The sequence below is a fragment of the Lacerta agilis genome, chromosome 12 (genome assembly GCF_009819535.1).
Source record: "Lacerta agilis isolate rLacAgi1 chromosome 12, rLacAgi1.pri, whole genome shotgun sequence".
NCBI lineage: Eukaryota > Metazoa > Chordata > Lepidosauria > Squamata > Lacertidae > Lacerta > Lacerta agilis.
In genome coordinates this window covers 33,771,727-33,784,239 of record NC_046323.1, presented here as the reverse complement: position 1 = coordinate 33,784,239, position 12,513 = coordinate 33,771,727, and the positions used below count along the sequence as shown (strand labels likewise).

General features: G+C 41.7%; 1 protein-coding gene across 1 annotated transcript in view; it reads right to left on the bottom strand.

Moving 5' to 3' along the window:
- MRC1 (mannose receptor C-type 1) overlaps window positions 1-2,013 on the bottom strand; it is a 56,965-nt gene extending 54,952 nt beyond the window's left edge. The window contains exon 1 of the mRNA XM_033165197.1: window positions 1,742-2,013. Within this exon, the coding sequence (XP_033021088.1) occupies window positions 1,742-1,802 (61 nt within the window). The 5' untranslated portion in view covers window positions 1,803-2,013. The remainder of the gene's footprint in view (window positions 1-1,741) is intronic.
- Window positions 2,014-12,513: the final 10,500 nt, after the last annotated feature.

Here is a 12,513-nt window from a genome sequence, read left to right as displayed (position 1 = left end):
TCCCAACAAAAAATGGTAAAAACACAATACAACACTAAACACTAAATGCTGAACAAGGCTTCCTTCAGATGTTGTTGTTTTTTAATCACATAGCTGTTTATCTCCTCGACATCTGATGGGAGGGTGTTCCACAGGGCGGGTGCCACTACCAAGAAGGCCCTCTGCCTGGTTCCCTGTAGCTTCACTTCTCACAGCAAGGGAACCACCAGAAGGCCCTTGGAGCTAGACCTCAGTGTCCGGGCTGGACGATGGGGTTGGAGGTGCTCTTACAGATATATTTTACAGTCAAATGGAGTATAAATTTTATGAAATAAATAATATGTGAATTGAAACATAGCCATACTTTGAAATTCACAAATTTCTCTGAATGTTGCAATGCAGTTCTTTGGCCACTTAATGTTTACGAAAATGTATGTAAGCTGCATAAAACGCAAGTATTAGTGAAAGCAACATTAAAAATGTGTTATATTGGGGAAAATGTAAATGTTAGGGAAATATGCTTTGCTAAAATATGTACATTAGGCAAAACTGCACACACAAGTTATTAGAGGGAATAAGCATTAAAATGTTGAACTTTCATGAAGACTTCTTGTAAAAAAAAGAATCACAAGCTGGAAAACAGAAATAATGAGAAACAAAGAAGAGTTTGGATTTGATATCCTGCTTTTCACTACCTGAAGGAGTCTCAAAGTGGTTAACATTTTCGTTTCCCTTCCTCCCCCACAACAAACACTCTGTGAGGTGAGTGGGGCTGAGAGACTTCAGAGAAGTGTGACTAGCCCAAGGTCACCCAGCAGCTGCATGTGGAGGAGCGGAGACACGAACCCGGTTCCCAGATTACGGGTTTACCACTCTTAATCACTACACCACACTGGCTCTCAGAGAAAGGAAACAGCTCTGGACAGGAATGAGCAGCAGCATACAGTATAAAGCAGGGATGGGGAACCAGCAGGCCTACCAATGTTGCTGAACTACAGCTCCCATAATTCCTGTTCCTTAGCCATGCTGGCTGGGGGCGCTGGGCGCTGGAGTCCAACAACATCTGGAGAGCCCATTCTAAAGGGTACAAAAACAGCAAACCACCAATCCCAACACAGTATCTTGCTGCAGAAGCAGCTACTAAAATAAAGCTGCAGGACTGAATCATAGTTTGAAAACCCTACAGATTTAAGGCAAGCAAGGTAGTATAGCAGCCAGAACAGAGTCACAAGCTCAGGCCCCATCCCTGATATTGCACCCCTGTTGAGCATGGGGCTTCAAGGAGGGGGTCCTTCTTGCAAGGATCTGCTCATGCCTAGGGGCTCCATATAAGTAGAACACCTGGTTGACTATTTCAACCTTATCTGCAGAAGTGTGCATGCACACAAAAGCTCATACCAAGAACAAACTTAGTTGGTCTCTAAGGTGCTACTGGAAGGAATTTTTTATTTTACTTTATTTCAACCTTGCAATTGTTAATTCAGGTATAAAAACTTGCATATCAAAACTGACATCTGCAGTTAGCCTCAATGAACCTAATTTGGAAGGTCAAAACACCAAGCAGCAGGAAAAACCCAGTTGGGCTGTTTGCACATGCCGAATCAGATTACTGTACAACTCTCTCGTAACACTCAGCATGCAGTTCCAGTCACTATACTAAATATATACAGTATTTGAAAGTTTTAATGGTCCGAAATAGAAATCAGATTTGCAATTTAATACTGAAAGCCCCATTCTTGGCAAATAACTGATTGGAACTTACCTACTAGCGAAGAAACACAATGTTGTAAGGAAAGGAAAACCAGAAGCAAAGAAACAGGCATTTTACGCAAGTTTACTGCTGTCTTCCTTTCCGCCAGAATATGCCATGCAGGGTTTCCCTTTCGTAGCAGATCTTGTTGAAGCCCGCAAGGAGGAAAGCCGTTTTCATTTCTGAGAACTTATAGTTAAGGGAGTGCATTCTGGTTGCCTAATGATAAGGAAATGCCCTGACACACAGGGCATTGTGAAATAACAGGAATTCGCCGTTCAGACTTTGCTTCCCTAAGCTAATTTCACTGCTGAAGGAAAAAGGAAGGAAGAGCTTCCACAGAATGCCAGGTGATAAAGTGATGAATGCTCAGCATTTATTTATTTTCTGGGAATGCCTCAGTTGCATGTGGGAAACAGATTGGCTCATCAAATGTCACCAAGATTTTGTGTGTGTGTGTGTGTGTGTGTGTGTGTGTGTGTGTGTGTGTGTTATGATAGCTTTTCTACTTGTTGTGATTGTTTTGCCTGTACTTGTTAGTTTTTATTTATTATTTCCATCTTGTGTTTCAACATGTGAAACCAAACTTCAACATGCGAAAACAATGTAATTTAAAACAAAAACATATTTAAATAGAAATGCATCAAAATTGACTTAATGTAGCATTATAAAACAGTTTAAAGCAATATTGAACATCCCTCAGTGGTTCATGTCTTCAAGGCGGAAGACTGGAATAAATATTGTTTAAAAACAAGTAACAGCAACTCAGCAAAACATCAGAGCTATCAAGAACAGCAAATGAATACAAATCAAGACAGGTGCCGGCCCTATCATTAGGCAGAGTGAGGGAGGTGCCTCAGGTAGCAAACACTGAGGGGCAGAAACTAGGCAGAGCTATGTGTGCGCCTATGTGGGACACAGGTGGCGCTGTAGGTTAAATCACAGAGCCTAGGGCTTGCTGATCAGAAGGTCGGCGGTTCGAATCCCCGCGACGGGGTGAGCTCCCATTGCTCGGTCCCAGCTCCTGCCCACCTAGCAGTTCGAAGGCACGTCAAAGTGCAAGTAGATAAATAGGTACCGCTCCAACAGGAAGGTAAACGGCATTCCTGTGCGCTGCTCTGGTTTGCCAGAAGTGGCTTAGCCACATGACCTGGAAGCTGTACGCCGGCTCCCTTGGCCAGTAACACGAGATGAGCGCTGCAACCCCAGAGTCGGACATGACTGGACCCAATGGTCAGGGGTCCCTTTACTTTTTATGTGTGCGCCACACAGCCTGCCCTTTGCCACCAAAGCCAGCCTGCACTCCTCAGGTGCATTTTACTTCCTGGATTTATATTGTACCTCAAGAAACCTGTAGCAGTCAGCAAACAGCCAAAGTATGTCTATGCTCTATTTTCAAAGTGCAGGTTTAAACCTTTAAAGCGCTTGTGTAACTTTGGCCCAGCTCTTAAGAGAGTAAGCTTCTGGTCCAAGGGGCAGCTGTAACACACTCCAGGATTTCAGCTGGCCCTCTGTGTCTCCACCCATCATGTCTTCAATGGAGAGCAGATGAGAGGGAAGTTGGCTTTGATGTTGCACAAAGAAAGCCATTTCAGCTCTTTCCTCTACAAGAAGATCTGCTCCAAGTAGAGGGATAAACACCTTAATAGATTCGTTGCAAACATGCAAGAAGGCATCCCGGCATTTTGCAGTTGCATGTGCACAGGTTTTGGGGTGCATCTGGATTTTGAAGTTTACAGCTTTGAATAGTTGCAAGGCAGAGCTATTTCAAGATCAAAAATTATTTGCACTGTTCTGTTCATCCCTGCCTTAAGACAATGTCTCCTCCTGTATGAAAACCCTCCTCCTTGCCTCACACAAGAGTCATCTGAGCAGATCCCATTTTAAAATTCCAAATACTGTATGCATCTCCTTCTACAGAGATGCCACCCACTTTAATTTCAGAGGGTTTTTTTTGGGGGGGGTTATGATTTCTGCTCTAGTAGGCCTTTGAGAAGTGGCACCTTGTTGATGAATGGCCTGGTGCGACGAACCTCCACTTCAGACTCTCCCCTTGTTACTAAGTTAATTTTTAACCAGGCGTTCTGGGTCAAATTACTATGCACCCCACCTGTCCCTCTGAGGTCCGTCTGTTATTGCCTTTCCCTTTGATTAATAAACTGGGAATTTCTTAGTAACTGGAGTTTTCCTGTCCAGTGGCCGTGGCCGGTTATATCCACTGCTCTGGGCTTCGGGGGTTAACCTCTCCTTTGCCTATAGTTCGGGGCCTCTCTTTATTAGATCCCCTCACTATATCAGTTGGCTAAGCCCTCTTAGCAACTCTGTGGCAATACCAGGTTTTCCGCCCGCTAGCCCCTCCTGAGGGAACTCCAAGACACAAACTATCGCCTTTCAGGATCAGTTTTGCCCTTTCCCTGAGTTCCCCTCCTCAAGAGCCTATATAACTCGCTGGACCAAAAGAATGACGATATTTTCTTGGCTCAACAAACAAGAGATCTTTATTTATTACAGAGCATAATGGTTTCAGTATAGGTTCATAAGCTTAGTTTCTTAACAGTGTAGATTCTTCTTTTTATCAACATAAACACATCTTCAACAATCCTAACCTAACCTAAACCTAACCTCGCCCCACACCCTCCTTCTTCAGTCACCACTCTCCAACCCTCACACTCTCACACACCCTCACCAAGGCTGCTCCCTCCTTTTAAATAGCGGAATGTCCCGCCTCCCAAGGGTGTCTGCCACTCAAACTGGGGAGCCCATTAACTCTTACAACACCGTGGGTCTCTGAACAGCCCCTAACTTATATCTGATTCATTACATTTGGTGCACCATATCCTGGAGGTTTGGAAAGAGTTCTTGCTGTGTGGGGAAGCCTTGCAACAGGCTTCTCCTAACAACCGGAGTCAGAACTTCAATAGCTGTACAGATGTACCTTGGAAGTAGAACGGAATCCGTTCCACTTCCAAAGGGTAAAATTTTAGTTTTGTTGAGAAAAAAATAATTTTAATTGTCTGGGCTCTGTAGTGAAGATTCTTTAAAAACCCTTTTAAAATTGACTGCAGTTGTGTTAAGAGATGAAGAGCAGTGTTTGTCAAATCCTTGCTTGTTTGATTGACTCCATGGCTGCCCATCTAGTTTCTCCTAATGTTCAAACGAAATCTACCCACCTGTAACTTCATTAGACCTAAGGATGCTCAGTTTTTAACCCGACATCAGGCAGAAAAGAATTTTAAAAGATACCACATAAAAATCCGCGCCAGCATTTTTCAAATGATGATTTGATATTCCCAATGACTCAAGAGAAGTCAGGCCAAACTTTTGAGAATGACTTGTGAACAAAAGTACAAGGAATTTGTAGCAATTCAACCAAATGATATAGGAATAATGCAATAATGTCCTCTCTTCCACATTCTATGAACTCATAACCAACTTCTGCATGTGCATGATGAGTAACCTTAGCTGTGCCATGTGATGGAACATTAATTTGAGCAAGGAAACAGATTTTACTTTCTGCCTCCCAGGAGCTTTTTGTTTGGAACATTAACAAATCACTTTTTAATGAAATGAAAATATATTGTGCTTCTTCAGATGTGATTGCAATGCAGGCCACATTTTAAAGGGTCAAAATACTGCTTTTTCGCAGGAAAAGTCGTGACTTTTAAAGATCAGTTAACAACATTGCACATATTAACTAATAAACGGTTATCAAAAAAATAAATACAGACCTTGCCGAATGAAGGAGATAAGTTTTGGCTGAAGGTTGAAAGGATGAAAACTATGTTCAATCAGTTTTACAAAGTCAATAAAGGGATACCATGTTGCATAGAAACTGTTGGATTCCCCCCCCCCCAATTGCAATGTTCTCTTAGTAAAGTGGTTAATTTGCCCATAAGAAACATGTTCCATACTTGTGAGATCCAGGCTTGTATTTATATCTAATATTTAGATTTGTATCTAAATATTTCCAACAATTTTCTATCACTAATTTAGCTGCCTTTAATTCGTGTAGGATAAGATCTTCATTGGTTGTATCTCAGGTCTGTGGAGTAAAATAAGGCAATAAAGCCAATTTTGTATTCAGTTGAATCAACTATCGTGTGATTTGATTGTTTGCAGGGGATGTAATTTCCCCGAAGGGATAATTTTTTGGCAGTGCCGTCACATATGAAGTAGAGACCCAGGCAAATTACATTCCTTCCAGCAGAGTATTGAAATATTATGGATTATTTCATTTAATCTGACTTGGACATAAAGGGTCATAATCTAATTCTGTAATCCTACAGTCACTCAAAGAGTGTTGGAAGGGTCGGAGGAAGCATCTAATTTTGCTCTCCACGGTCTCTAAGGTGCTACTGGGAGGATATTTTTTTGTTTTTTATTTTACTCAGAAAGGGAGATATGATATTGGAAACCCCTCCCTGCTCTTGCAGAAACATCTGAGGTTTTTACCCTACTGATGTTGAAGTTCTTAGAATTAGTTCCAGTTCAACTTCTCCAAAAAGGTACTAATTTGGTTTCATTTCAAGTCACAGTTTGTTGGCATGGACCTTAGCATTTATTTTCAGCCATCACAATTTTACAAGTTGCTCTGCTAAAGCATAAAATATACTTAAGAAGACTAGGAACACATTAGCATGCACAATACGGTGTAATGTGTGCAAACAGCTTGCAGAGGAAAGCTGGAGGCAGGGGAGGGTGGCAGTGGTCTGTGCAGCTCTCCATGGACTCCCTTCCGTTATTGATAAGTCACATCTGTTATAGGAAGCATTAGAGGAGAACATTATGAAGTGCCTATGCTGGTAATTGTTTAGCAGAGGGAGAATGTTCATTAAGTGGCCCACTGGAACAAGGGAAACTGGGATGGGGTAGAAGAAACCAGGAGTGGGTATGTAGTTGGTTGTCCCCCTCCACCTGCACACTCCCCTAATGGAAAAGATTGTGGGCATAGCCTAGGGTGGACAGGCAAAAAAAGGGGGCAAGATTCCTTTGGGCAACTTGGAAGTGGCAAATTCAGTGGTCATGCAGTCTACATTCGCTGAAATCTCCTCTTCTGTGCAACTATGCAAGATGAAAGAGCGCTGTGCTCTTTTTCACCTAACCACCATATTGATGGTTTGATCTGCTGGAAGGCAGCTTCCTACTATGGGAGCCTATGGCAATGCCTGTGCATTTGAGAAGATGGTAAATTCCACTATACTGGCAACTGAAGGAAGGCTAATTTACACACTGGCTTAAGGTAACGTCTATACACTTTAGCTGAGTGCACAGATTTATTTTATTTCATTTGCTTCTCCTTTTAAAAAGAAAGCTTTTAAATAAGAAACTATATCACCTGTAACATTACTTATAAATGTACTTACATCTGGGTTGGCATTTTGGGAATCTAGCAATCCCCGAGTCTCAGGAAGTTTTCAAAGCAGGAGATTTATTGGGTTCACAGGAATCAGAGTTATGGGGAAGTGAATGTTTTCACATGCTTCCAATCAAAACCTACAAAAGCCAACATGAACCTTTCCAGCAACACCACGTCTATACTCTGGAAGGAAGCCTACACACCCGAAAGGTCAGACAACTGTACAAAACAGGTGCCGTTTCCAGTAACAAATTTGTCCGTTTTGAAAACAATGTGTTCCAGTTGGTGTTGTGCAGTTATTGATATTGACATCTAGGCTCTTTTAATTTTCATCCAAAACATGATACTCATTGCTACATAGGAGAAAGCCTCTTTAAATTCATTCCCAACTCTCAGTTGTCCTTGAGATCTTCACTGGTGTGACTGTGTATACATTCTGGCTGTGTATCCATTCTCTTAGATCTTTAAACAAGTGTGTTTTCTGTTGGTGGAACATTTAGAAGACCACGTGTGATGGGAGGCCTCTTCAGGGCTAAAAAACTGTGTAGGCCAGGGGTCAGCAAACTTTTTCAGCAGGGGGCTGGTCCACTGTCCCTCAGACCTTGTGGGGTGTCAGACTATACAACCCTAAGCATTTTTGCTCAGAAATTAAGTCCCACTGAGTTCGGTAGGACTTATTTTTATTATTACTATGTTTACTTAGATTCCACCTTTTCCCCTGACCGGGATTCAACGTGGCTTGCAGATAAAATAGAAACAGCTGGTTGGGGGGAGCAATCATTAAAAACGATCTATCTATCTATCTGTCTCAACATACAAAGCATTGCAATAAAAATATCTTTAATAAGTCAGTTCTCAAAAGCCTGTTGGAACAAGAAAGTCTTCACCTGCTGGTGCAAAGATAACAAGGAAGGAGGGAATCAGTTTAATTTTAAGAGACTTAATCAGAAATGAAAAGTCACTGCGGTTTAGAAAACCCTGAAAGAAAAAAAATAGAAATCCTGCTATTTTGTCCTTCAAGGGGGAAGTTCTGTGAAGATATTTCATAATAGCTGGTTCTCAATTTTTTAAAGAAATGGTGCAATAGCTCCATCTTTGCAAGAGAGAAACTGACTAATAGTGTGTGGCGATTACATCTTTAAAAGGTTTATTTAATTTAAAAAAATGTGCATTCATATTCACAGACTTGCATCTGAACATCAGGAATTGCAATTACAGTAGATCATCTTTTTGTCCAGCTTTAGAGCTGAACTAATTCAGCAGACAATACTGGGATGGTTTCCTATGTGCCTAACTTGCACCCTTAGAAATCAATGTAAACTTAAATCATGAATAGCATGTCCTATGGATAGCTCAGTTAGTCAGAGCGTGGTGCTGGTAATGCCAAGGTTGCAGGTTCAATCCCCGCATGGGACAGCTACATATTCCTGCATTGCAGAGGGTAGGACTAGATGATCCTTAGGGTCCCTTCCAAATCTACAATTCAATAATTCTATGGTTCTGAAAATGATTTCAGTGGAACCCAAGTTCACTAACTTGATCTGGTTCCAGCTCATAGTATTTTTACATTGGGTGGGGGCACTGCAAGTAAGATTTGTACATAAAGAAATGAGTGAGTTTTATTTCAAGAACAGGACTCCTGAATTATGCAATCCTGAATCCAATTCTACTTTATAGCACTTGATCCACTAATTGCCATTTATATGCTGCTGAAGACCACTAGCTTGATCTTCATCTGAAGATCACTGAATCACTACTCAACATCAATACTGACCATAGTTTTATTATGCCGTTTCAGAATAACAATAGCATTTTGCAAATGTGTTTAACATTTTGCATTTTAGACACGTTGTTGTTTAGTAAACTGTGATAGTAAACCCAAGTAAAAATCGAAAATTCTTTCTAGTAGCACCTTAGAGACCAACTGAGTTTGTTCCTGGTATGAGCTTTCGTGTGCATGCACACTTCTTCAGATACACTGAAACAGAAGTCACCAGATCCTTAAATATAGTGGGGGAGTGGGGAGGGGTATTACTCAGAAGGGTGGTGGGAATGGGTGATAGGCTGATAAGAGTGGAAAACCTGTTGACGACTCTAAACGGCTGCAATTAGTCTTGCAGGGAAAGGCAAGGGGTGAGATGGCTAAAGATGGCTTTGTTATGTATAATGAGATAAGAATCCAATGTCTTTGTTCAAACCAGGTTTCTCCATGGTTTTAAGTTTGGTGATTAGTTGCAATTCAGCCACTTCTCTTTCCAGTCTATTTCTGAAATTTCTTTGTATTAAGACAGCTACTTTGAGATCTTTTATAGAATGTCCTGGGAGATTGAAGTGTTCTCCTACTGGTTTCTCTGTCTTGTGATTCCTGATATCAGATTTATGTCCATTTATCCTTTGGCGTAGGGTTTGGCCTGTTTGTCCAATATAGAGAGCTGAAGGGCTCTCTATATTGTAAAAATGTAAAAATGTTTTCATTGTATACTGCAATAAATTGTCACTCCTGACAATTTGTACCATTCAAGCCCAGTATTTCCTGCTCCAGATGGCAGTGGCTCAGAGGTCTCTGGTGCAAGTCTTTCCTAGCTCTTCTACTTGAGCTCCGTAGCCAAAAATGTTTACAAGTGATTTATGGGTCTTCCATCTTGTTGTATTCAGTAGATATTCTCCGAAGAGTCATGAGGCAGGTGTCATCATCACTATTCTCCTCCAAGAGTCCTTGCCCACCTCAGGAAGAGCAGATGGTAGGGGTACTGCTAAGTTGTGGTTAGACTGAACACACAGGAAGACTATGTCATTGACGAAGGATCACAACTGCTGTTTTTCTGAGGATTAGAGACAATCCGTGTTTACTTGTTCCAAATATAAACACAGACCATCACTGAGGAAAAATGAGTTAGACAACAGTTTGGCGGAAGGTCCAAAGCTCTATCTGAAGTGATATGATGGGATGGAGCTAGAAGTTTATAATTAGTAATCCATTGAAAAACAGAGAACTATAAGTGAACACTTTTTGAAATGCAAGACAGACACATATGGACTTTCTAAAGATCTGTACCAGAATCAGTGCTAATTAACTTCACCCTAAATCAACTGGAATTATGGGGGAAATGGACAGGCTTGCACATGACACCAGTTTAGAATGGTGAAAAACAAAGCTAACTGCACAGAGCTCCAAAAGGGCATCTCCAAAATGGGGAAATGGGCAATAATAAGGTAAGTGAAGTTAAATATAAATGAAGTTATACATACTGTAGCAAACAAGCAGCATGTGGCTGTGTACAGGCTAATAGGGTCTGAAAGAGCTTTGGGTCATGATGAACAGCTCAATGAAAATAAGTGGGCAGCAATTGTGAGATTATTAAAATAAAACAGACCGTATTGTAATGACCTTAGAGCAATCCATGGTACAACTGCATTTGGAAAATGTGACCAAAAAAAGGTGTTTGGGGCTTTTCAGTTTTGAAAAATACACTGGGGTGGTGGTGGGGAAGACATGAGAGGTTGAGATTATTATTCGTGTGAGAAGAATGTGGTTTTCTTTTGTTTGTTTTTTTGTTCCTCGCTCATAATATCAGGTGTTGGAAGTAATTGGCAGGTTTCAGGGTGGACAAAATAAAGCACATCACATAATTAAGGACATGATTGTCCTAGATGTGATGATGGCCACTAGGCTTAAAATAGTTTAAAAGGAGGGAAGACCAACTAATGGAGGATCATTTTATCAATGAGTATGGCTACATTCAAACTCCAGGGGGCAAGAGAATATGCCACTGAATATCAGTTGCTTGAGGATAGCAATGGGGAAAGGTTTTGCCTACTTTTCACTTCCCTAGAGGCATCCGATTTGTGACTATAAGAAACAGGATATTTGACTAGATAGACCTTTGGTTCATCCAGCAAGGCTCTTAAGGTCTACCTAGTAATGGGAAACCTGTAGTCCTCTAGATGCTGCTAAACCACAGCTCCCATCATCCCTGACCACTGCCCATGCTGACTGAGGCTAATGGGAACTGAAATCTGACATCTGGAGGGCCATAGGTTAGCTATCCCCGGCCTGCACTTATATGAGAATCGCACTTGGAGGCATAAGGTAACAGTCTACTTTGTTCAATGCTAGGACCATACAACACAGTGGAGGGTACACACCAAGAGCAGGAGTAAAGAGCTTTGGAACAAAAGAAGTGGGTACCATAGCAGTCAACAGTGACCTTGGAATCCCCACTGTAGATACCAAGAAAGAGCCAGCTGTTGGAACAGTCAGAATTGGAAGACATGCTGTGCAATTCTATTATATAAAAGCAAGTCACTCAAGTTCAGTGTTGGTTATTCTCAATGCTGCATCTCTGCAAGGTAAGCAGGAAAATGGTTATGCTTTAGAGCAGTGTTCCCCAACCTTGGGCCTCCAGCTGTTTTTGGCCTACAACTCCCATCGTCCCTGACCACTGGCCTTGCTAGCTAGGGATGATGGGAGCTGTAGTCCAAAAACAGCTGGAGGCCCAAGGCTGGGGAACACTGCTTTAGAGGACCAATCCTAGTCAGCATCATTGGGATCTTGCTCTTCCCAAGCCACTGATGCTATTGCAGATGTGATAGAATGATCTGCATGCTGATTCAGCATTCCAATTGTGTCTGAAATTTGGATTTGTGGTCCCAAGAGCTAAGAGGAGTGGCAAAGCTCAGAGGTTCCCAAACTGTGGTCCACAAGCTTCATTCAGGTGGTCCATGGCATGTCTATAAAAATACAATTAAAAATCACACAGCACATTCTAATTGCTAGAACATACAGAAAATCCGCAAGGACTCTCAGCAATGTTCAAATGGTCAGAGTGGGGAGAAGAGTTTGGGAACCACTGACTTAAACAATATCAGGCAAAACAGAGACATAGGTGCCTCTGGCAGAGAGAAGGCAGATGCATTCTCAGCATTCTCCTTGAAGACCAAGATGAGCACATGGACTCATCCAAGGTCATCCTGTGGTCCTGGGGAGGAATTCAAAGAAGTTACTGTCCTCCATCCTCTGTGTAGGTTCCTGGTTAGTCAGAAGGTCATTCACAATCTTTATTCATTGCCTATTAGATATTGCTTTATTGAGGCAAACTTAGAAACCCAAACCCAAAGCAGCTATCATGCTGGCATCAGAAGCAGATACAACAGCAAAGGGATAGCAGAAACAGATGTGGTGGGTACCACAACAGGTGCCAAATGAGCCAATAGTGAGCAGATTATCTCCTCTGTACTCACAGGTCAAAGATCCAATGTTTGATCTGATCTCATAATGCCCAATATTGTTTCCAGCAAGGTGGGAAATTCTTGAATGCATACCAGGCACTACTTCTAAAAAGCTATGCCCTAAGGGTGCAACGAAAGACACGAGACAAATACCTGCAGGAAAATAGCCATACCTGCAGGTAGAAAGAAATTAAGTGGA